At 45.6% G+C, this 26,153-nt stretch overlaps 1 protein-coding gene across 1 annotated transcript; it reads left to right on the top strand.

Moving 5' to 3' along the window:
- The first annotated feature begins 15,237 nt into the window (after window positions 1-15,237).
- Window positions 15,238-25,937, top strand: CFAP144 (cilia and flagella associated protein 144). Its single transcript, XM_002715695.5, has 4 exons — window positions 15,238-15,476; window positions 17,060-17,119; window positions 19,315-19,418; window positions 25,741-25,937. Exons 1-4 carry the CDS (start codon window positions 15,344-15,346, stop codon window positions 25,849-25,851), a joined length of 408 nt encoding a protein of 135 aa, XP_002715741.1. The 5' UTR covers window positions 15,238-15,343; the 3' UTR covers window positions 25,852-25,937.
- The last annotated feature ends 216 nt before the right edge of the window (window positions 25,938-26,153 follow it).

The following is a 26,153-nucleotide window of genomic DNA, read 5'->3' as shown; positions in this document are numbered from 1 at the left end:
TGGGTAAGGAGCCTAAGAAGCTCTCCTTTGAAACCCTGTTCCAGGGGACCTGGATTCCCAGGAGGACAATTCTATCAACTTCTTAATGAGCTTCCCATGCCTTTGAATTCCCCAAGATCTAAACAACAAGTCTGAACCCCAGCACCCTCCACTCAAGGCTTTGTACATCCAGATCTCCCTGCTTCTCCCAGTCAGCTCCGACCACTCCCTGTGGGGCTGCCTTAATCCCATCAGGCCAGCCTTCTGCCTATGCACACCCTCTCAGGCTCCATGTTTCCTCTATCAGCACCATACTGTGTGGGTTGGATTTCTGGACTGCACACAGTTACTAGGTATGACTTTGGGAAAGTTTCAAATACTTCTCTGGGTCTCCAAGCTTTTTATCAGTAAAACAGAACCTTCTTCATAGAATTGTAGTGAAGACAGAATGAGTTCAGTATAAGGCTTTTAGGACTGTGCATGACTACAGTAAGTGATGTGTCATTTCCCACCATTTCGCCTTTCTGTGCTCTCCAACTGAAGACCTTCTCCCCTTCTGTTTCCAAGTCTCCCCTGAAGTTCAGGTCAACTTCTCTTGTTTGTGTTTCTTCATGTTACCCTCACTCTCCATCATTTTTCTTGGCATTCCTGGATGACCTTAGAGGACTTTGAGGAATCCAGCCTGCTGTCTCAGCTATAGGCCCCAGACTAATACATCTGAAGGGCTTCTGTCTCCCAAGAGACAGCTGCCTTGGGCATTTCTACTTTCTGTCATCCACTACACACTTTATCTCTCTCCTCTGGACCAGGTCCTGTGTAGGGGAGAAGGAATGTAGAGCCAAGAGGAAATTTTCCCTTGTGAATATACATCTACAAATTTTTAAGATATTCAATGAGGATTGCACCAAATGCAGGGACCTTGAAGAGGTAGAAGCTGAGTCCAGGGGAATAACATCCAGATTGAGCCCTTAGGATACAGTGGGAGATTTGATACAGAAGAAATGAAATCTTAGACACAGGCAAGCCAAGTCTAGGATATGTCAAATAGATAGCATATTTGAGGAACAGAAAATAATTTGGTGGTTTGAGCTGAGCGTGTATGTCTGAGCTGGAATTAGGGGAGAAGTCAGGCAGGGGCATTGCTAGATTATGAAGACTCTTTAAGCCATGATAAGAATCTAAGACTCAAACTTAAGCACCATGGAGCTCTTAGAGCATTTAATGTGGAGAAGGGAAATGGTTTGAATTGCAGAATACCACTCTGATTACTGGTGTGCAGGAAAAACAATGGGGGAGAGTCCAGAGATGATGATATCAGGAAGGGAAAAACCTAACACTAGATATTTTGGTTTTCACACTAGCAAGGACAAGGGGAAGTATAACTTCTACTACAATCTAGAGGGTAGAGGGCAGTGATGGTGTTAAACACCCAATAATGCACATAATAGTCCCCCACAACAATTATACAGCCACAACGTCACCTATGCTGAGACTGAGAAACCTAGGATTGTAGGCATGTGAGTTCAGATGTAGCCCCTGATGTTGTAGTTCTACTGATATACTGAAGAAAAGGTTGGCTTTGGCTTTCTGGGGCATCCTTAGGTTGGGAGAGACACTGAGCGGTCAGTGATCAGAACTGTATGTAATTTAGGACAATTTTTATTTGTTAGTTGCACCTTAATAAAGCCTAAATAAATGAATAAATAAGTAAATAAGACAGCAAGTGTTAGTGAGAATGTAGAGAGATTGAAAGTCTTACAGTGTGCTTGTTGGAATGTAAAATGGTGTAGTCACTTTATAAAACAGGTGGCAATTTTGGAAATTAAACACAAGTTTCCCTATGATCCAACAATGCTACATTTAGGCTATATACTCAAGAGAACTGAAAATGTGTCCACAAAACATTGCTCATAGCACATATTACGCCGAAGCTCTATACATAACAGCCCAAATTCCTAACAACTCAAATTCCACAAATTGATAATTGAATAAATAAAATTGTGTCTATCTATACAAAATTATGTATATCTACACAACTGAATGTGATTCAGCTATGTAAAGTAATAAAGGCTGCATACATGCTACAACAAGAAAAGCTTTGAAAATATCATGCCAGGAGAAACAAGCGAGCTAGACACGAGAGATCACATACTGTATGGTTCTATTTATATGAAATCTACAAAATAGTCAAAACCGTGGGGACAAAGTGTAGAATTGTTGTTCCAGGAATTAAAGGAGGAAATGAGATCATGTGTTTCTTTTTGCAGTGATAAAAATGTTCTGGAATTAGACAGTGCTGACTGTGCACAATCTTGTGAGTATAATAAAAAACCACTGAATTGTGCAGTTTGAACAGTTAAGTTCTATTATTGGGGGATTGTATCTCAATAAAAATGGATGTAAACCTTTCAAAGAAAGTCATTTATCATAAAACAAAGAAAACATGGATAAACAAATGAGAGAAATACTAAAACTTAAAGTATATCATAAAATGCAACTAAACCAAGAATTAGCATGTCAGTTATAGCAACTAAGGTAATTAGACATTTTGGTGCAGCAGATTAAGCTGCTGCTTGGGGTACCTACATTCCATATCATAGTGTCTGGTTCAAGTCCCAGCTCTTCTGCTTCCAATTTACTTGCCTGTTAATGCCTGGTAAGGCAGTGAATGATGGCCCTGCCACCCACATGGGAGACAAGGATGGAGTTTCTGGTTCTTGGCTTTGGTCTGGCCCAGCCTCAGTTGTTGACAGCATCTGGGGAGTAAACCAGCAGATAGAAGATTCTCTCGCTCGCTCTCTCTCTCTCTTCCCCTTCCTCTCTCCCTCTTTTTAAAATAAGTAAATATTTAAAAAATCATACATTAAAGAAAATGCCTCAGGACCAGCACTGTGGTGTAGCGGGTGAAGCCTGCCTGTAGTGCTGGCATCCCATATGGGCGCCGGTTCGAGCCCCTGCTACTCCACTTCCGATCCAACTCTCTACTATGGCCTGGGAAAGCAGTGGAAAATAGCCCAAGTCCTGCACCCACATGGGAGACCCAGAAGAAGCTCCTGGCTCCTGGCTTCAGATCAGTGCAGCTCTGGCCATTGCAGCCATCTGGGGAGTGAACCAGCGGATGGAAGATCTCTCTCTCTCTTTCTTTCTCTCTCTCTCTCTCTCTCTCTCTCCGCCCCCCCCAACCCCGTAACTCTTTCAGGTAAACAAATAAAATCTTTAAAAAAAGAAATAAAACGCTTCTCAGACTGAATTAAAAAAAAAAAAAAGGTGATGAGATTAGACTGAATTTCAATTTGTGAACTGAAGTCAAGTTCTTAATTTCCATTGTCACTGCTCAGTGAGAGAGGGTTTGTTTGGATCTGAGAATCAATCAAAATATTTATGACAATCAGTAAATTCTAGATGAATAAAGGAAAAACTTTTTTATTTTAATTTTTTAAATTTACTTTTCTTTTATCTGAAAGAGAGAAAGACAGATAAAGACAGAGGTCAATCTTCCATCCACTTTTTCACTCCCTTAATGCCCACAGTATCTGGTGCTGGGCCAGGCTGTAGCCAGGAACAGGAAACTCTGCCCAGGTCCCCACAGGGATGCAACGACGTGAGCCATCACCTGCCACCTTCTAGTGCTTTGGGAGGAAGCAGAGCCAGGACTCAAACCAGGTAACTCCGAACTGGGATGCAGGCTTCCCAAGCAGCATCTTGACCACTGCACCAACGCCCACGCCAAGTGAAGTCTCCTGTACATATAAGCTAACTCAGTAAGGTGGGCAGAAAAAATAATACAAAAAATTATCAACTCTGAAGGATAATCAGGATATAAAAGTGTAGATTGAGATAACTTTCTTTTAGCATATTGAAGATACTGCTTTATCCCCTACTAGTTTCTACTGTGACAATGTCAGTTCTATTTGCCATTCCTTTATAGGGAATATACCTGTTATTTGTAAGATTTTCTGTTTGTCTTTGTTCTGAAATTACACTGTGATAACTTCCACTGTAGATTTTATTTTCATCATGTTTTTAATTTACTGAGGTTCCTGTGCCTGAGGAACAGTATCTTCAATATTACTGGACTATTTCAGCCATAAGTCTTCATATATTGTTTCTTTTCTGTTGTCTTATTCTTTTTCTGGGATTCTAATTAGTTATGTGTTAAATCTCAACCCTTTTCTAGTTTCTACTTCTTTGTTTTTCTACATATTTTGAAATTCATTAAGTATATCTTCCAGGTTGCCAGTTTTTTTCAACTACATCTAATTATTTCTTAACACATTGAGTTTATTTTGATTGCTCATGTTTTATTTTCAAAAATTCCACTTGACTCTTTAAAAATATTCTTAATAATTTATTATCAAGTCTCATTTTTATGAATATTTTAAAGCTTCTATTTTCTATTCTGTGTTTGATATTTCTAGTATCTGAAGTATGTGGTGTATTTCTACTATCTCATGCATCTGCTTTTGTTCATATATTGTGTGTTGTCTCTTCTACATTTTGTGATTTCTTATTCTAACCTGCTCATTTTCATTTGCCCTTGAACTATGGAAATTCTTTGAGGACAGGATTGAAAACTAAATTCCTCCAGATAGGGTTTGCATTTCTTTCAAGCTATTACCTGGTGAGATAGGCACTATCAATCTATTACTACTGTAAAATAAAATATTTTAATTAGAAAATTTAGGTTATTTTGAACCATGCAGGTAGTAAAAAAAAATTAGTAGGGCTTGTTTCTTGTTCACTTAGAATGTAGGTATAGTCCTTTGGGGTCGAAGCTTTGCAGCAGGATTTCTACTGGGCTTGCCATCTTCAGAAGGCCATTTATATTGCCTGCCCCCTGCACTCAGTGCAGAAGCAGCATTGCACAGTCTCCTGGATTTGGAAGCATCTAGGGTGTCAGCTTCGGCATTTGGTTGTTTCCCAGGCATCCTGCTGGCTTATAATGTGCAGGCACTCTCTGGGTACTTGGAATAGAGAAATAAATGGCATAGGCTCTCTCCTTCAGGACAGAGCTCACAGTCTGGGTGGGGAGGTGGCCATATAAGGAAATTATTCAGATAAATCTTTAATGAAGGTTGGCCCTGGGTGCTCTAGGAACCCAGAGGGAAGATTAGATCTGAAAAGCCTTCCTTGAAGAAGCATTAAGTTGGGTCTTAAAAGATGAGTAAGAGTTTTCTACATGAGTAAATGAAGCAAGTATCCCATTTAGCAGGGGAGGCACCTGCCGAAGTGAAGTCTATACACTGCTAGCCAGACCTAATCATGCACCATTTGTCCACCAGCCCAGAAAAGCAAGTGTTGTGTGGTGTCTGGACTCCTCTCTAGTCTGTCTCTCAACTTGTCCCTTTCCTGCTCTTCCTCAGATCTTGCCTTCAATTAGCTTCCAGATCTTTCTTGGGTGATCTCTATCCCTGTTCAACCTTCTGAACTCAATGTCTGTGCTTGGCGCTCTGTGATGCTGGAACTTCCCCTGTGAACAGGTTTGTTTGCACCTCAGATGGCTGGTGCTGTATGGCTGAGGGCAGAAAACACCACCCTCATTGCTTTAGCAATCATGCAGCCCAAGCATCCCTGACCATGCCAAAGGATAGCAGAGAAAAGGATGTTTAGGGGAGAATGATTACCTTGTGTATTTGAAAAGCAGCATGCAGGGAAGGCAAAAGACATGCCTAGAGAAGACTTCCAGTCACATTTTGGACCTTGCCAATCAGTAGACAGATCACGTGATATAGAGTAGCAATGAGCGATTAGACTTAGGAAACGAGGAAAGTATTGGCTCTACCCCCATACTTCCATGACTTGCAGGATGAAGTACAAACTCCTCAGCCCAATGTCTACAGCTTTGGGTTATATGATAGTAATACAACAATCGTTTTTCTTCTGATACTTCAATCCACACGCTTCTGCTGCAGCTAGGACACTGTAACTGTCTACAGATAACATTTTTTCCCTTTTACATTTCCGTACTGTGGAATTTTTTTTTTTTGTATGTGACCCCAAGACTTACTCCTCCCAGCCTTGCAAATCCAATTTCAATACCCAACTAAAAGATCACCTTCCCATTGAAAACTTCCTGAACTCCTCTGCCTTTTTTGCTGTCAACACACTTAGCTGCTCCCTTGTAACCACATTTGTGGCACCTTATTTATTCTCTGTCTTACCCATGAGCTGTGAATTCTTCAAGGATAGGGTTATGTATTTCTCATTTTAATATTCACTTCCTAGTGATACACTTCCACATGGAAGATGGTCAATAATGTTCACTGAATAATGTGCAAACTGTTGTATAAGGGGACTTTAAAATATTGGTTAAAAATGGAATTAAAAGGTAAGTTACTTTGGTGCAAAAGCTGTTGAAATCCATGCATATTAAGGGATTGCCAAAAAATTAATTAATCCATTAGTAGTGTAATATGCTTCATTGATAGATTTAGGAAATAAAATTATACACAAGATGAGCAAAGAAAACAAAGAAAAATCACCTTGCAAATTTATTGTCTCAAAATTCAATTTAAACCCCTAAATATTATTTATAGATCTTGATAACTGAGTCTAGAATTCACTTGGAAGAGAAAATGCGTAAAAATATATCGCTCCCCCTCTTCGCGGAGGAACGATACTAAACCCTGCGCTGTTCTTTTGTCTGCTTTGCCCTCCCCGGGTTTGCTGCTGGTTCTTCCCAGGTTGGCTACCGTCCCTCCACCTCCGTGGAGAGGCGGGCCCCCTGCCACTTTCCCCACTTCCGCAGGGGAGCGGCACACCGCCGGCCGGCTCTCTCGGGGGCTGCACAGGTGTTCCTCAGGTGTTCCCCTTAGATGTTCCTGGTGCATGTTGTCTCTCTCCTCCTTTATAGTCCTCTTCCACCAATCCCAACTCTGCTACCCACACGCCGAGTACGCTGCTCTCCTCCAATCAGGAGCAGCTCCTGCAGCTTGTCAAGTTGGTGAGAGGCAGCTGTGTAGAAGCTGTTTACTCCTCTCCCAGTGCCATATTGTGGGAGAGCAGATGCATAGAATAAGTCTTAATTCCAGTAACTTGGTCTAGTCCAAGTTGCTCCCCACAAAAATATCTGATGGAGAAAAAAAGATAAAATAAAACTTGCCCTACCTAATAGTAAAATACACTGATGAACAGATCAACAAAAGAGTAAAGTCAGTAATAGATTCACAATTAGTATATGAGCTTCAGTATACAATAATCATAGAGTTTTAAATTACCTGGATAAGGAAACATGATTTAGTAAATAGTATTAGGACGATGGACTCACCATTTGGAAAAATTAGCTAAATCCCTATCTCACACTAGCACCACCAGAAATTCTTGGTGAATTAAAGAACAATAAGCATGTGTGGAAAACATGTGGAATATTTTTATTATAGGACATAGATTCCATTCCTTAATAAGGCCATATGGACAAAAAGTGAAAAGATTTATTTGACAACAAAAAATACAAAAAATTTCAAAAGAAAAATAAAAAACTGGAGTAACTGCAACATGTATAATACACAGGATTAATATGTTCACTAAGTATTAAAAATATGCAATATATAATATATAAAATATGCATATTCAGAAATAACTGCTTAAAAGATAAAATTAATTAAAACAAATCAATTATATGAATAGTAATTCACAAAAATCAAAATTAATATGGACAACAAATATTTGTAGAGATGTCCAATCTCATTAGCAACCAGTGAAATTCAAATTAAAGCTACTAATTCACCCATTGATCAAAAATGAAAAAATGATTTTTTCCAATTTTAGCACTGATATAAGGAAATGAGTACTTTCATGGGTTTTTGATAGGACTTTAAATTGAATAGTATCCTTTTGGAAATATCTATTAAAAATAAGTATATACCCCTTTGACCTAGCAATAAAAAGAGTATATCATATGTATTTACATGTTATCATATATATGATAATATAGATTTATCCCATATATTTATTTTATATAGATTTACCTTTTTATTTCTTTTATTTGAAAGGCAGAGAGTGAGAGAGATCTCCCGTCTGCTGATTGACTTCCCAAATGCTTGTAACAGCCATGGCTGGGTCAGGCCAAAGCTGAGAGCTAGGAACTCAACCAAGGTCTCCCGTGTGGGTTGTAGGGACTCAGCCGCTTGAGCCAGCACCTGCTGCCTCCTAGGGAGAGCATCAGCAAGAAGCTGGGATCGAGAGAAGAACCAGGACTTGAATCAAGTCACTCTGAAATTGGAGTGGCATCCTAACTGCTGCTTGGCCAAACACTCACCATGTCATTTATGCTATTGTTATGTTATATTATGTTATGATGCCATTATACCCCTCCATCTTAGAAAAAGCAATATTTTATATGTTTATGTAATGTTAAAACATGTTTTTTAATGTGTGGAAGCAGAATGAACCTCTGGTGTGAAGTTTAGTATTGAAGATATGATCAAAGGGAACATTTGCTTATCAGGTTTTTTTAAGTTTGTAAGTGTATTGGTGTTTCAATAAAATCGTCAGAGGTTTCTGGAATAGCCAGGCTATCCCTGCCACTTAAACTGTCACATAGGAACTAGCAAAGACTACTTAGAGACTCCTAATAACACTACACTTGAGTGACTGATGTGCAGTCAAGGCTAGCTCCAGGTGACAGAAGCGTATGCCACCTGAATGCAAGACCTGCTTAGGATTGTGAGTGTGACTTTGCAGGGTTTGAGCTACTGAGAGGCTCGGACAAGCTCTCGTGAGGCTGACACTTCCCACAGGACGGAAGAAGTGCCAATTACAATGCTACACTCTTCAGGTCCCAATTAAGGTAGAAATAATGTCTTCGAGCTCCCCACTCTTGCTCTTTCCCCCTCCTGCTGCGAGTCTCCAAGTTTATTCCCCAGTTACTGGGGGCCCACAGAGGGACCTCTGCCCTTGGAGTTCTCCTTCCTAGTTGTGATCCAATTAAGCCACAGTGGAGGTGCTCTGAGGTGGGAACTCCCGGGAGGCTTGTTAAGTTCGATGAAGAAAATGGAAGGAACATTATTAAGAACATCAGATTTTTGGCAGGTGGGCCAACACCAGCAACCAAGCAGCAGAAACAGAAATCATCCAGTGTCCCTCAGAGGCATCCAAAGAAACTCATTTAAACTTTTGCCAAACTCTATCCCAAGTGTGTATCTTAGCTGCTAAGCACACACCCAAGGCACCTTCCCTTTCAACACCACCACCACCTGGGTACTTTCATCATGCATTACATCATTGCAATCACATCACCCCATCAATGTTTCATTCACCATCACCCCTGAACTGGCACCCTTTCCCGACTGCATTGTTATTCTCAATATTATCATCTGAGTTGTCATCTAACCTCATCAGTTATCATCTTCATTAGCATTGCAAGCATGCACCTTCACCATCCCAAGCTCCCATGACTGCCGATATCACATACATTTGTAGCTCATGAGAATAGAGCCATGCCTCAGGGGAAAAGGATTTTATTTGAAAACTAGACAGGAAAAAATGTTTTTTAAATGTTCTGTGATTTCAGATGCCAGAGGATGAAACATTCCATGACTGACATAGAATGTATTAAATACAATAAAATAAAATTTGACACAAGAGTCAAAATATAACCTAAACTGGAAACAGTAAATGGAAAAAGTGACGTTGCATAAAAGTTAAAATATTCCATGATGCAGGAGAAAAGAAAGTTATGATAGTTATGGAACAGAGGATGAGTTCCATAGTTCCCATCTGCAAGTAAGATTCCTAAAGAAGAAAGCATAAATAAACCTTTTTCCTAAAAAAAACAAAGGGGGGGTGGGTGGGGGGAGCCAACACTGTGGCATAGTAGGTAAGGCCGCTGCCTGCAGTGCTGTCATCCCATATGGGTGCCAGTTTGTGTCCCAGCTGCTCCTCTTTCAGTCCAGCTCTCTGCTATGGCCTGGGAAAGCAGTAGAGGATGGCCCAAGTCCTTGGGCCCCTGCACCCGCGTGGGAGGCCAGGAGGAATCTCCTGGCACCAGGCTTTGAATGGCACAGCTCTAGCTATTGTGGCCATCTGAGGAGTGAGCCAACAGATAGAAGACTCCCTCTCTCTCTCTCTCTCTCTCTCTCTCTCTCCTCTCTCCCTCTCTCTGCCTCTCTGTAACTCTGCTTTTCAAATAAAATAAATAAATAAAAAAGAAGAAGCAATCAGTGGGTCAGTTTCCAGAGGTACAATATGAGAACATTAATCTCAAAATAAATACTCTGAAGATCAAAATGTCTCACTTTGTTCTCAGGAAAATTAATGAAAGAGATCTACACCTGCATATATTCACCTGGCTATCTTGTTTTTAAAACTGCAGCTAAGGGGCCAGCACCATAGCATAGCAGGTAAAGCCACTGCATCCCATATGAGTGCCAATTCAAGTCCCGGCTGCTCCTTTTCCGATCCAGCTCTCTGCTATGGCCTGGGAAAGCAGCAGAAGATGGCCCAAGTCCTTGGGCCCCTGCACCTGCATGGGAGACCCAGAAAAAGCTCCTGGCTCCTGGCTTCAGATCAGCACAGCTCTGGACATTGCGGCCAATTGGGGAGTAAACAGCAGATGGAAGACCTCTCTATCTCTCTGCCGCTGCCTCTCTGTAACTCTGGCTTTCAAATAAATACATTTTAAAAACTGCAACTTGCCAGCACCGCGGCCGCCTGCGGCGCTGGCACTCCGGGTTCTAGTCCTGGTCGAGGCGCCGGATTCTGTCCCAGTTGCTCCTCTTCCACTCCAGCTCTCTGCTGTGGCCCGGGAGTGCAGTGGAGAATGGCCCAGGTCCTTGGGCCCAGCACCCACTTGGGAGACCAGGAGGAAGCACCTGGCTCCTGGCTTCGGATCAGCGCGATGCACCAGCCACAGCGCACCAGCCGCAGCGGCCATTGTGGGGTGAACCAACGGAAAAGGAAGACCTTTCTCTCTGTCTCTCTCTCTCACTGTCCACTCTGCCTGTCAAAAAAAAAAAAAAAAAAAAAGAGAGAGAGAGAGAGAGAGAGTCTCAGTGATCACATAAGAGTGTTAATTGTTAAATTAAAAATAGGGGTCACTGTGCACTAACTTCCCATGCAGGACCTCTGTCCTCAAAGGGTTGTATTATGAGAGTTAATAGTAAAACTTGCTCTCAAAGATTTACTTGATTTAAGTGTATTAAGTAGAGGATATTCTTACGTCTCATAAGTTTTAGAAAAGTCTAAGAGCCCAACTGCATTGCTTGTTTCCTTAGGTGCTTCTTCAATTAATGATAAAACTTATTCTCAAAGAAAAAAAAAGTATATTATTGCAAAAATTTTTTAAAAATAAAAAGGAAGTAGAAGGAAGAGTGAGAGTGAGGCAGGGAGGGAGAGAGGGGGAGAATGGGGTGGGAACTGTTATTGTATTCTTAAAACTGTATGTATGAGATACATGAAATTTGTTCCATTTATATAAATTTTAAAAATTAAATTAAAAAGTCTTAGAACATCATCCTTGAGTTTAAACATTTTAATAACTTTGCAGAGGCCTTAATATAAAGAACAAAATCATTGTCTACCCATATGTTTTTAAAGATTTATTTATTTCAAATACAGAGTTACAGAGAGAGGTAGAGACAGAGAAAGAGGTCTTCCACCTGCTGGTTCACTCCCCAGTTGGCCGCAACAGCTGGAGCTGTGCCTATCCGAAGCCAGGGGCCAAGCAGGAGCCAAGAGCTTCCACCAGGTCTTCCATGTGGGACTTGGACCATCTTTGATTGCTTTCCCAGGCCATAGCAGAGAACTGGATTGGAAGAGGAGAAGCTGAGACAAGAACCAGTGCCTATATGGGATGCTGGCACTTTAGGCCAGGGCTTTAACCCACTGCACCACAGAGTTGGCCCCTGTCTACCCGTATTTTTTAAAGATTTATATATATATATATATACACACACACACACACATATATATATATAAGAGGACCTAAATGAAAGATCTCTGCGAGTGAGATCCCAGTAGAAAGAATGGGCCATCAAAGAAGGAGGCACCTTTCTCTGAAGAGAGGAGTGAACTTCCACTTTGACTATGACCTTGTCTAAATAAGATCGGAGTTGGTGAACTCAAAAGGCTTTCATAGCCTTGGCAACTCATAACAAGAGCCTAGGGAGATTACTGATGCCATAAACAAGAGTGTCAATTTGTTAAGTCAACAACAGGAGTCACTGTGCACTTACTCCTCATGTAGGATCTCTGTCCTTAATGTGTTGTTCAATGTGAATTAATGCTATAACTAGTACTCAAACAGTATTTTACACTTTATGTTCTGTGTGGGTGCAAACTGTTGAAATCTTTATTTAATATATATTAAATTGATCTGTATGTAAAGATAATTGAAAATGAAACGATGTGAATGGAATGGGAGAGGGAGTGGGAGTTGGGAGGGGTGCAGGTGGGAGGGAAGTTATGGGGGGGAAAAGCCATTGTAATCCATAAGCTATACTTTGGAAATTTATATTTACTAAATAAAAGTTTAAAAAAAAAGACATTTTTTATTTGAAAGGCAGAGTTACAGAGAGAGAGGGAAATATAAGAGATCTTCTACCCACTGGTTCATTCCCCCAAATGGCCCAACAACTGCAGCTGAGCCAGTCCAGAGCCAGGAGCCAGGAGCTTCCTCCAGGTCTCCCACGCATGGGTGCAGGGGCACAAACACTCAGGCCATCCTCCTCTGCCTTCCCAGGCACATCATCAGGGAGCTGGATCTTAAGTGGAGCAGCCAGAATTTGAACCAGTGCCCACTGGAATGCCAGCTACAAATGGTGACTTCACCTGCTACGCCACAGTGCTGGCCCTGGAACCAAGTTATTTCTATGGAAAACATTCTGCTAAGTACAGTGGGTAAGAAGCTAGGAGATGAGGGCCATTAAGTTCATCAAACCTCTAGCATCTCATCTCCAGACAGGAAATCGTCACCTCTCCTTGAAAGAACAGCAGCTCTCAAAAGCACGGTGATAGGCTGAAATGGCCCTGAGCCAGCCGCCACTAGTCCCACTGTGTGACAGGGCTGCCTGAACCGACTGGGTGAGGTGTGGTCCAGATGACGAGAGTCCGTGTCAGTGGGCCTGGGAATGCTCCTCAGGGGGCATGAATGATAAAGCAACAGACTCCAGCCTGTCTTCATCTCAGCCTCTACCTCACCTCAGCCCTAGCTCCGTGTGGAATGAGGGCTGCTGCACCACTGGCCCAGGAGGAAAGCTCACTCACCACGATTAACTGGCTGTCCCAGTCTAACAGTGTGGGCTCTTAGCAGGATGACGGTTCATCTCTTCTTAGCTTTAGGAAGGCAGTGACAACACCGGGAGACTGAGCCTCGCTAGGATAAGGGGCCCAGGCATGGCTCACAAGGACAAGTAACAACGGTGCTTATCTAGCTCAGCCAGCAAGCAATGATGTCTGTTTCGGAAGGATGTGAAGGCTTACAGAACGGTGGAAGCAGGGGAAACAACAGTGTTAACAGATCAAACATTCAATCAGCTGGCAAGCATTTACCAAACACACATGCATCCACTCTGCACCGGGTATTGGTAACACAAAGATGGAGCAGCCACATCTCTTGTTCTTCTGTAACTTAGGCATAAACACATGCACATAGAAATACATATCTTGTGTGCGGGATAAACAAAGAGAGATTCAGTTTGGGATATGGGCTCTAGAGTGGGAGAGCTCCCGGACGTCCTCCGAGTTTCGCTTAGGAGATAATTGGCTCGGGTGAGGTCCAGTCAGCAACTGACTGTCTCCTGGGTCTGCCGTGTAGGCACAAGGCCTTCTCTGGTGGTTCTGGGGGGACACAGAGGAATCTAGAATCAAAGCTAGATCCAGAGAAGCTGGAGTAGGCGAGCTCAGCACTGGAAAGGGACAGGGCATGAATGGGGTCCTCTAGGGTGGGACGTGGGGTAGAAGATGGGACAAAGAAAAACTGGTGAAGTCACAGAAACTGCAGGGAGTGCGCTCAGACACAAGAGGGGGAAGAGCCTTGCAGGCCAAGGACAGGAGCCAAGCACAGAATTCCAGAATGGGAGACTGCGGAAATGTCCACGCAGCTACCACGCTCCACGCGGTGTCTCCCCGATGTCACAGTCCTGAAGCACTGGGCCTGAGCCAGCGGGAGGAGAGGAATCAGGAAAGCAGGGAGCGGGGAAGAGCACAGCTTCAGATTCCGTGTTCAGTGCTCACTAAAACCAGGCCAGGTTACTCTCTGTGTGCCAGGCCAACTTTTGTTGCTTTGAAAGTAAACTCCTTCATGGCCAGCTAATCCTCCACCTGTGGCGTCAGCACACCAGGTTCTAGTCCCAGTTGCTCCTCTTCCAGTCCAGCTCTCTGCTGTGGCCCAGGAGTGCAGTAGAGGATGGCCCAAGTGCTTGGGCCCTGCACCCCATGGGAGACCAGGAGGAAGCACCTGGCTTCTGGCTTCGGATCAGCACAGCACCGGCCATAGCAGCCATTTGAGGGGTGAACCAACAGAAGGAAGACCTTTCTCTCTGTCTCTATCTCATTGTCTATGTCTATAACTCTCTCTCTCGTCTCTCTCTCTCTCTCTCTCTGTCTAACTCTGCCTGGCAAAAATAAAATAAAAAAGAAAGTGAACTCTTTCATACAAGGTGCAGAGAGGAGTCAGATTCAAAGGGGAAAGGGAAAGGGCAGTTGCCAGGGGCTGGAGCTGTCTCATGGGTGTGAAAAGCCCTGGGCACGGGCTTCACACAGATGAACACACGTGACGCTCTCAACTGTATTCTTGTTAAAATTCATATTGTGTATATTTTACCGGTATCAAAATAAATAAATGAGCTACAAAATCATCTAGTTGCTTGGTAAGAAACTATGGTTCCCTCGGAACTGTCCCACTGGTGATGTTGGACACGTGTGTCGGAATATTTTCAGAATAGGAACCATCCAGTTTGCATTCGAGGTACAGGAAGAGGGTTTTGATTGCGGGCGTTTGCTTGGTTGTGGAAGAGGCTTCTGAGTCCTTCCAGCAGCTTTCTGCGTGGTGACTGGCCCAGGCGAGGTCCAGTCGTCAAGCCACATGACCCCCCCTTTTCCTGGGGAGTACCCCGGGGTACCCTAGAACAGGAGAAGCTGGGGCAGGATAAGCCGGGACAGGAAGAGGGTGGTGCCTGAAATAGGATCCTGGGAGGTGGGAGGGGGCAAACGATGGAACAGGGGAGTGAGCGGGGCCAAGTGAGATGGACCCCGGAAAGTAGCTCTGCCTGCCTGAGTCGCGGTCGCCTGGAGACAGCGCGGGACGCCGTTGCCTGGAGACAGCAGGACGCAGTTAGACGACTGCCGACTGCCGACTGCGACTGCCAGGAACCCATCAGCAGCCAGTGGGCGTTGAGACCAGACCAGAGAGAGCCGCGACAAAAGCATGGCGGGCCACCAGAGGGACAAGGTGATTCCAGATGAGGTCCATCAAAACCAGATCTTCCGGGAGCTGTACCTCAAGGAGCTACGAACCCAGAAACTCTACACGCAGTACCACGTGAACCCCCTCCGAAAGGGTAAGGGCAAAGCGAGGCCAGAGCGGAAATCACCAGGCTCCGGCGCGGGTCCCAGGCGAGCAGAGGACGCCTTCTGTGATCTCTGTTCGCTTCCATGGCTTCAGGAGCCATGACCTTTGAGGCGCCTCCCTCCCATCACGTCAGATGTAGGAGGTATATAAAAATGCAGCCCCGCCTCCATTAAAGCACAACGTCACAAAACGGTGTTGAATGCATTTTTATAATTCTGCATTTGAAGTAATTATATTTTGCAGCCATTTTTGGTACTGTTTTTATATTTGCTGTCTTTTTAATGAGGGTATGGTTTCCTCAGGCTTATACTCTTCCCACATCCCTTCAGAATGTCCGCGGGGCCGGGGTGTTAGATTCCTGGCCCACGGAGCTCCCGGATAGCGCCCTTGTCAGGTGGTTTCATCTGGTCCTGAAACAGCAGATCCCCCTGAATGCCGCAGGGCCTCATGCCGAGCTCCACACCCCATGTCACCCACCTCTGCTCATCCCAGAAGGGTCTCACAAAGGCCAGTTGGAAAGCTGGGTTCATTCAGCTCCCTCTTCCCCACCCCTGCTCCCCCAAAACATCCTACTCAGCAGAAGGCACCACAGTCCCAAGCTGGAGCCCGCAGTCACCCTCAACACCTCTCCCTCCCTCCCTCCACACACTTGAAGTATTCTCAAGTCCTATTTATCCCTCCTCGGCATCCGTCTCACCTGACCTTTCCTAGTTCCCACCTCCACACATGGGAATGATCTCCACCTCGACTCAAGGCCACCCTGCAAGTAGCCCCTGCCTTGTCCTCTCTGTCCCCAGTCCCGAAGCCGCAGCAGGCCCTACTCTCTCCTGCCTGGAGTGGGCTCCCAACCACTCTTCTCTCCTACAAACTGCTCCCGCCAACCCATCCCCTGCACCACTGCTAGCTAGGGCTAGACTAAAAGGCCAATTTGGTTATGTCAGTCCCTCTGCAAAACCCTTCAGTGGCTCCCACAGTTTCTGAGCTAAGATGTGAATCAATCAGATGACAGTCTAAGACCTTTTGGATCTGGCTCTAGTTCCTGCCCATCTTCATCCCATACTCCCTTCCCTGGCTCTGACCCAGGCCCATTAGGAAATATTTAATGCCGCTGCTAGAGACTCCTGCACGTGCTTCTTTCTCTTCTGCCGTTTCTCAAGAAATGGGTTTCCCACATAAATCATGCCATGTTCCACTGCTTTACCTGCATGACCTGGGTAATTGTTCCAGGATTTCTCCCCCAAGTTCCGTGCCTCATTAACTGTATTCCACTCTATCCTGGCTATACAGAGAGGATGGAGTGTCTGCATTTTACGTGTGACTAACCTGTGTCCTCCAACTACTACTTCCAGGAAAACAAATTAATGTCCAATTCTGTTTAAGCTTGGGATAGTCCAGCAATTTAATCCTTGCAGGCTGGGAAGTTCCAAAGTGCCTTAGCCGACTTTGTCCTCTGACATCCAGCATGATAGCTGGTATGTGCTAGATATTCAGGAAGGGTTTATGGGGGTCCTGCCTAAAGCAGGCTTTAGAGAGGAGTGTTTTAACATGACCTGTGATGTTCTTTCTCTCCAGTCCACACGATCACAAGAAAGCCCATGTCTTGGCATGATAACCTGGAGGAACCCGCAGATGGTAAGTCCTGGGGATTGAGAATCCCATGGAAATAGAGTGCAGAGGAGCAGGACAACCTCTAAGGGTTGTGCTTTCTTGGGGCAAGCATCAGAGGTCCCTGTCTTGAACCTGAAAACTGGAATCATGTTAAATAATCTCCAAGACACTGGTGTATCCAATCATAACCCTGAAGTCAGTTTATTAACTGAACAAGAGTGTTCGCTGAGGCCTTAACATATCCCCTTCTTCATCAAACATTCAGGTGTTCGATGTTGCACGAACAGGCTCTAGTGACACTGAGTTCAAATCCTAGGTCTGCCACTCATTAAGTTAGTGATTTGGGTAGTGTTTTGTTTTGTTTTGTTTTGTTTTGTTTTGTTTTTTGACAGGCAGAGTGGACAGTGAGAGAGAGAGACAGAAAGAAAGGTCTTCCTTTGCCGTTGGTTCACCCTCCAATGGCCTCCGCGGCTGGCCCATCACGCTGATCCGAAGGCAGGAGCCAGGTGCTTCTCCTGGTCTCCCATGGGGTGCAGGGCCCAAGCACTTGGGCCATCCTCCACTGCCTTCCTGGGCCACAGCAGAGAGCTGGCCTGGAAGAGGGGCAACCGGGACAGAATCTGGCGCCCTGACCGGGACTAGAACCCGGTGTGCCGGTGCCGCAAGGCAGAGGATTAGCCTAGTGAGCCGCGGCGCCGGCCTTGGGTAGCTTTTTAAAACTTTTCAGAGACTATTAGCATAATTAGGAATAAAAGAATACAAGTGCTTGGAACAGGATCTGGTATGTGATGATCAGTGAATGCTAATATCTGCACTGTCACAATGTGATCATTACTATGAAAGGACTGCATAGGACAATCTCAAGCATAATGAGTGAGAAGACAAGAAAGCCCACTTGTGAATAAATAGACAGGTAAATTGGGAATAGAATTAGTATGGCGACAGGTGTCTGAGTCAGAGGGTGGAGTTTTGGGAAATCTTCCTGGACGAGGTGATTGTGGGGTGAGTTGGAGTTAAATATGGAAAGGCACAGAAATGAGAAATACCAGTGTGGTCAGAGAACTGTGAGTGCTTTGAGACGGACACACTAGGCACATGATAAGGAGACGATATTTAGAAATGAGAGAGGAGATCCATTTGGTGGGAAGTCGAATCCTCCCTATACAGTCCTCCACCTTCCTATAGAAGAATAATATGGTGGAAATCTGCTGGGTTTAAGTGATAGGAGTCAGTGGGAAGTGTGGGGAATAGAGACGCCCATAGCGTCATGAAGGAGACAGGACGTAGTAGACTAACAGAGGGTAAGCAAAGGAAGTCAGGTGTTATCTCTGGGGTACCGACTTGGCTGGAGTGAGGACGGAAATCTCAGCCTTGGAGCAGTAAGGGAAATAGCAGGTGATGAGTATCCTGAGAGCCAGGCAGCACATTGCAACCTGAATGACGTTACGGATATGCAGCCCGATGCCAAGCCCTTGATTCACAATGCTTGCTCCACTCTCATCCATCTTGCTGAGCATCACACAGTTCTGCCGTTTTACAGGTGGGTTATTAAGGGCCAGAGAAGGTAAGCCATCTGATCAGTAGGTAGTGGCAGCGCCAGGAGCGTCTGACTGCAAAGTCTAGAGTTATTCCATTGTCAAACTGCCTCTCTCAAATGTGACTTGATATAGGGGAGAAGAGCTATAGAGTTACAAATATATCGAATGCCAGCTGCCACACTGACTTTTACTACAGAAAGATCTGGCCACACCTCCTACCACGTTCCTTCACATGCTCACGCTGCAATAGCAAAGCTCGCCTGTGCCCTGGGTCTTTGTTCCCACTGCCTACAGGTGCCTTTCCTCTGCCTGTGCCCAGGGCTGGCTCCTGCCTGGTATTCAGAGACGCCCTCCCTCGCCATGCATTCCCATGCCCCTTGGCCTACTCCCCTCCTCACAGCATGTATCCCTGTCCACACGATGGGGCCCCCTGTCCCCCTCTCTGGGCCACAAGCCACAGGAAAGCAGAGATCATGAGTGTCTCACCCAGTGTACTAACCCCAGGGCCAGGAACAGTGTGTGGCATAATTTTCTTGCTCAACACGTGCCCTCCTGTCTCGAGGTCTAGAGGAATCTCTGAGCCTGGGATACTCTGCCCCAGGAGCAATGTGGCCAGAATAAAGGGTACAGGGACACTCACTGGTCCCAAAGCTCGACTCCTTCCTAACTCCTGTCTCCCAGCCAGGTTTCTCAATCTCATTCACCATGCACACCAAGGACCAAGAAAGAAATACCCAGAGACTCAGACAGAAACTCAAGAAATCGGATGGGACTCAGAGCCCTTGGTAAGTGTGGCCCTTTCGCTTGGTAAACACTGGGAACACAGTAGCAACATACATGGTAACTAATAGAATAGAATAGGGAGCCAGACTTGCTTGGGTTGGAATTATGGTTACCACTAGCTAGCTGTGAGATCTGGGGTATATTACTAAGCCCTCCAATGGCTAGGTTTCCTTTATAAAATGGAGATATTGCACTACTTACCTCAGAAGACAGGTCTGAGGATCAGATGAGGTAGAATTGGTGAAGTGCTCAGAACAGCGTGTGGCACGTGGTGCCCAGAGGTAAGTGTTGATTCCGTAATGGTTGCTGATCCCAGGCTCTCCAGGTTTGCATTCCCAGTGACCAGTAGTAGGGTGGTCTTGGAGGTGTCGCTTAACACCTTGAGTGCCATTTCCTAATATGTGAAATGGGAATGCTAGCAGCAGTATTCTCATGTGAGCTCCCCAAATAAGGAGGGATTCCATTTCTAAAGAGGAAATGGGGAATTTGGAAAAGACAACTTGAAGTTTCCGTCACTTCTGTCTTTCATCACACAGAGAGCTTAACTTTTAAAAAAAAATTATTTATTTATTTGAAAAAGAGAGAGAGATAGTTTCCATTTACTAGTTCACTCCCCAGATGGCCACAATGACCAAGAGCTGGGCCAGACCAAAGCCAAGAGCCAGGAGCTTCATCCAGATCTCCCACATGGGTGGTAGGGCTCCAAGCACTTGGGCCATCTCCTGTTGCTTTCCCCAGGCCATTATTAGGGAGCTGGATTGGAAGTGGAGCAGCCGGGAACCAGCCCCATATGGAATGCTGGCATCACAAGTGGCAGCTTTACCCATTACACCACAATGCTGGCCCTTTAACTTTGTAAAAAATGTATATTTATTTATTTGAAAAGCAGAAATATACAGAGAGAGGGAAGGACAGATCTTCTTCCATCTGCTGGTTCACTCCAAAATGGTTACAGCAGCTGAGGCTGGGCCAGGCTGAAGCCAGGAGCCTGTGCTTCCCATGTGGGTGGCAGGGGCCCAAGTACTTGGGCCATATTCAGCTGCTTTTCCATGTATCAGCTGGATCAGAAGTGGAACAGCAGGGACTCAAATCAGTGCTCATATGGGATGTTGCTGTTGCAGGTGGCCTTTAAAACAAACAAAAAAAAAAGATCTGTTTATTTATCCAAGAGGCAGAGTTAGAGAGAGAGATAGAGAGAGGGGAAGACAGAGAGAGAGTTCTTCCATCCGCTGGTTCACTCCCCAAATGGCCGCAATGGCTGGAGCTGGGCCGATCTGAAGCCAGGAGTCAGGAGCTTCTTCTGGATCGCCCATGTGGTGCTAGTGCCCAAACACTTGGACAATCCCCTACGGCTTTCCCAGGCCATTAGCAGAGGAGCTGGACTGGAAGTGGAGCAGCCAGGACATGAACCAGCACCCACATGGGATGCCGGCACTGCAGGCAGAGGCTTAGCCTACTACGCCATAGCACTGGCCCCTGCAGATGGCAGTTTAACCCACTGTGCCAGAAGGAAGCTGAAGTCATCAAGTATGCCAATCTTTTCCATTAGGGTATCTGGCATTCGTGCCTCAGGAAAATTCACACACACTTACAAAACAACTATTCTACACTTTCCCGTGTTTTTTCTTTCTTCTTTAAGATGTGTATTTTAATCCATTTGGTGTATTTTGTATATGGCTTGAGGTTAGCTTGCTCTGAACTACGTTATCTCTGAGGCACCAAGGCCCTGCGTCACCTGCACCTGCACATTTGCTGTCCCTTCTTCTTGTCTCCTGACCCCCAGGCAGAGTCCTGGGTACACTAGGGAAGTCTTACTTATCCTTCCAGACCCAGCTCAGGCGTCGCCTTTTCCACTAAGCAGCTTCTGCCATTGCACTACCCTCCAGGGTCTGGCCCTTCTTCCTTCTGCTTCTGTAGCCCCATGCGCCCCCTGCTGGTGCAGCATTGAATTCCCTATGAGTATATCAGTGTGACATGGCCACTGGGAAGCTAGAGGGCCTGAGGTCACACCCTGACTCCATCACCTTCTTGCTGTGTAGCCGTAACCTCTCTTAACCTCCACTGATCATCTTCAGATGGGGAGCGTGACAACATCCAACCTCAAAGGTTTGTGGTGAGTACTAAATGAAACTGTATAGAGAAACTGCCCTGGATAGCGCCTAGCACATAGCAAGCGCCCAAAGTGGGCTACTGTTGCTGTGGATTCATTTCCGAGAGGAAGAGCGTAGTGAGGGCAAGAGGCATGGAGTCACCACACAGACCCCAGGAGTCGGGTGAAAGCAGGCCTGAGGCAAGCAGCCTGCAGACTCATTTATTTCAGTTGCTACAGTAGCTTATATAGCCAAGGCCAACCAATCCAGTCAAGGGGTGGTCTGTGCCCTAACCAATCACACCCTGTTGCCAGGCAGTTTCCGAAGCCATCCAATCACAGCCTGTTGCCAGGCAGACTCCGTTGTCATGTGGTTTCCGAAGCCATCCAATCACAGCCTGTTGTCAGTTTCTGTTGCCAGCGGCAATCTCGGCATGACCTTCTCATTCCACCACAGGCTACTCTGATATTGATGAGAAAGAATAGAAAGAGGGTACGGAGCCAAACCATTTAGGTGTCTTGTTGCTGTTGTTGTTCCTTCCAGTTGTCTTCATGCACTGGGTCATCTGTCGCGTTCCCTCTCCAGGACAATTCTCTCATTCCTGCTGCAGGAGCCTGGCCTTCTCATCTGCCACATGGCTGTGCCCATGGCTGCTTCCTGAGGATCTGAACAAATGGCTCAGTGAGGCAAGGTGTTATCAGCAAGGAAGAAAATACGCTTCTCACTTGTAATAGCTTCTTTTCAAGGCGGGCATTGCCTTGGAGAGAGGAGGCTCTGGGAGACAGGGAAGACATTCTAGTAGGAAACCACACATAACTAACACAAGGAAGGATGAGTCATAAGGGAGAGGTACGGGCAGAGGGCCAGAGAGGAGAGGGCAGAGGAATCATTAGAAACAGGAGAAAGGGGGCGGGACCTAACAGAGCACAGAAGGGAAGGATGTTAATGAGGAAATTAGTGAAAAATATTGAAAGTGAAAAACGAATCAGTTAGCCAATTATTGTTGAGTATCAGAAGGAAGGTCATATGAGGGAGGAGCTATCACTACAGACATAGGGACCCTATGGGACTTTGCAGAGAGGGAGAAAGTTTGGGCCCAATTCTAAATATGGTATGGACAGGGGAATTCATTGCGAATTAGCAAGGAGAGGGGTCAATGGATGCAGATTACCGACAGGAAGCTTCAGGGGAAAGGGAGGACTCTGGGTAACTGGCCATACAGGATTGCTGCTGAAGGCAGGCCCAGGTGGTCACACATGACCAGGTCAATTGTGAAAGATGAGAAACCTGATTGGCTAAGTCGGAGTTTGTACTTAAACTGACGTAGCAGGGTTTTTACTACAATTGGATAATGCAAGGATGAACATGGGTGCCCAAAGGCAGACCTATGGACAAAGAGTTCAGGACAGACTGAGTGGGGTTTAGGCAATATGTGAAAATCTGTCTGGGGAGAGAAGGAGGAGGGTTGTGAAGGAAAGAAGGTTGGGGTAAGGATAAAAACCATCCAAGTTAGATCATTAACAACTTAGAAAAAATACAAGACAAAGTTATTAAACCATGACTTCATTTCATTAAAGAAGACAGGGCCCTGCATCCCATGGAAGACCAGGAGGAAGTACCTGGCTCCTGGCTTCGGATCGGCACAGTGCACCAGCCGCAGCGGCCATTTGGGGGTGAATCAACAGAAGGAAGACCTTTCTCTCTGTCTCTCTCTCTCACTCTCTAACTCTGCCTGTCAAAAAAAAAAAATTAAAAATAAAAGAAGGCTGGCGCCATGGCTCAATAGGCTAATCCTCCTCCTGCAGCGGCACACCGGGTTCTAGTCCCAGTCGGTGCGCCGGATTCTGTCCCGGTTGCCCCTCTTCCAGGCCAGCTCTCTGCTGTGGCCAGGGAGTGCAGTGGAGGATGGCCCAAGTGCTTGGGCCCTGCACCCCATGGGAGACCAGGATAAGCACCTGGCTTCTGCCTTCGGATCAGCAAGGTGCACTGGCCACAGCGCGCCGGCCGCAGCAGCCATTGGAGGGTGAACCAACGGCAAAAGGAAGACCTTTCTCTCTGTCTCTCTCTCTCTCACTGTCCACTCTTCCTGTCAAAAAAGAAAAAAGAAGAAGAAGAAGAAGAAGAAGAAGAAGAAGAAGAAGACGACGACGACGACGACGACAGGTCTGGGTTAAAAGCACATGTGTGGAACTATCATTTTTGACCTCCTGGCCTTTTTGGGGCAGGCTCACCACGAATGACAGGAAGGACCACTGTGGCTGGCCCGGCCACGTTTGCCCAACTCAGACCCTCCCAGACCCTGCAGATAACAGACTGCACGCACCCCAAAGGGTCTGCAAATGCTCCATACCTGCTCACTGTTATAAATCTGGGGGCAGTGCCATCAGAGGCTGCTGGTAGCAGAATAATAAGATACCCCCCAAAACCCTGAGGTCCCAGTGTTGTGCAAACATGAAAGGTAATTAATCTGGAGTCCCAGAATGCTGTGGTTGGGGTGGGAAAGGCTCTATCACTTGGAGCTCCCCTGCACTGGTCAAGCATAGGCAGAGTCCTCCCAGCCTCAATCCTGAGTCGCCGAGGAAGCCAGACAGTGAGCCCCTCTCAGACTGCAAACACTTGCTGAAAATAGTCAGGAAAATGTTCCAGAAATGAGTTTCCCTCACGTGGAATGCTTGAAACCAGAAGCATTTTGTGTTTCAGATTTTGTCAGATTATAGAACATTTTCTATACATAATGAGGTATCTTGGTACTGGGACTGAAGTCCAAAAACAAAGTTCATTTAAGTTTTTCATACACTTTACCCATACAGCATGAAAGTAGTAGTATGGGGGCTGGTGCTATGGCGTAGCAGGTAAAGCCATCACCTGCAGAGCCGGCGTCCCATATGGGCTCTGGTTCGAGTCTCAGATGCTCCACTTCCAATCCAGCTCTCTGCTATGGCCTGGGAAAGCAATAGAAGATGGCCCAAATCCTTGGACCCCTGCACCCATGTGGGAGACCTGGAAGAAGCTCCTGGCTCCTGACTTCGGATTGGCACAGCTCTGGCCATTGTGGCCATCTGGGAAATGAACCAGCAGATGGAAGACCGTTCTCTCTCTCTGCCCCTGCCTCTCTGTAGCTCTGCCTTTCAGATAAATAAATAAATCTTTAAAAAAGGTAATAGTATGACATTTTAGAGAGGGAAAAGAGGTTATATTATCATGTACACCATTTAATTCAGTGAAGCAATATTTATAACTATATGCCAAATAATATGGCATCCACACAACTTTTATTCCTTCTTTCTCTCTGTCTCTGTGTGTGTGTGTGTGTGTGTGTGTGTGTGTGTGTGTGTATACATTTATATACATATATTTCCACAAATAAGAAAAAACATGATATTTGTCTTTCTGGGTCTGACTTTTTTCACTTAGCATATCAATCTCCATCCTTTTTGTTGCAAATGTCAGTATTTCATTCTTTCTTATGGCTAATATTCCATTAGTATATTTACCACATTTTCTTTATCCACTTATCAGCTGATGGACATCTAGGTTGATTGCACACCTTTGCTAGTGTGAATTGGGCCGCAGGTATCTCTTTCATACTCTTATCTCAATTCCTTTGGATGTATTCCCAGCAGTAGGATAGTTGGGTCATGTAAGTGGATCTGTTAGTTTTTCAGGAGTCTCCACACTGTTTTCCATAATGGCAATTTTTGTATGAAACAAAGTCTCAAGATGTAAAATTTTCTCATCTTGAGCATCATGTCATCACTCAATAAGATTTCAGCTTTGAGACATTTCACATTTTGGACCTCTGAATCGGGATGCTCAGCCTTTGGGTTGATGGCACAGTGCGGCTTTTGTCAGATGTAAGTGTCAGCGCACCCGCTTTTGCTCGGATCTTAGTGACTGCTTTAGCAAAGTCACTGCTTGATGTGATCTGGGGGACCGCATGTGTGCAGGAGACCATGGTGCTGGATGCGCAAAGGCAGTGGCAGCTCCTTCCCTCTCAGACCACACTCTTCATTGGGAGGAAGAGTGCCTGGTATGGCCCCCAAGGCAGGCAGTGGGAGAGGGAGCCAGCGACTCTGCACAGGTTCTTCTCCTTCAGCCTCACTGCTCCTTCCGCGTCAGTGTTGTCATCTCCATGTCACAGGCAGCCTTAAGCAAGCAGCAGCACCAGCCTCGGGAGAGCAGGGCCTGATGACAGCCCCACAACTGTTCTCTAATCCTGTGTCCTCTTCCTTAGGTCAACCCTGAGCGCAACGACCACAGGCTGAACCACTTCAGGGTCTACAACGACATCACGCTCTACAAGGCTAAAATGTGGAGCTTGGGGGAAGACAGTCGCCGCACATAGCATCGCCGCAGTGGAGTCGGTCCTGGTACTGAAGGAACGCCCAAGGGTGCATGGCCCAGAGAAATAAAGTTTACTTCAAAGCCTGAGACTCCCTGAGCCTATCCTGAGTCTCCCTTGCCTCGTCTCCACCCAAGTCCACAGGTTCAAAACCTTCCAAACCACTGTGAGAAACCAGGCAAAGATGGCACTCCAATGTAGTTGTCTTCTCTTCCTTCCCGCATGCAATAAATAATGACCAAGGGGTGTTTGTAAAAAGGTAAAAGCCCACAGCAACAGAAAGAATGAGAGAAACACAAGCAAGT

The sequence above is a fragment of the Oryctolagus cuniculus genome, chromosome 7 (genome assembly GCF_964237555.1).
Source record: "Oryctolagus cuniculus chromosome 7, mOryCun1.1, whole genome shotgun sequence".
In the NCBI taxonomy this organism is placed as follows: domain Eukaryota; kingdom Metazoa; phylum Chordata; class Mammalia; order Lagomorpha; family Leporidae; genus Oryctolagus; species Oryctolagus cuniculus.
The sequence above is the reverse complement of the archived record's forward strand: the minus strand, read 5'-3'. Positions and strand labels throughout refer to the sequence as shown.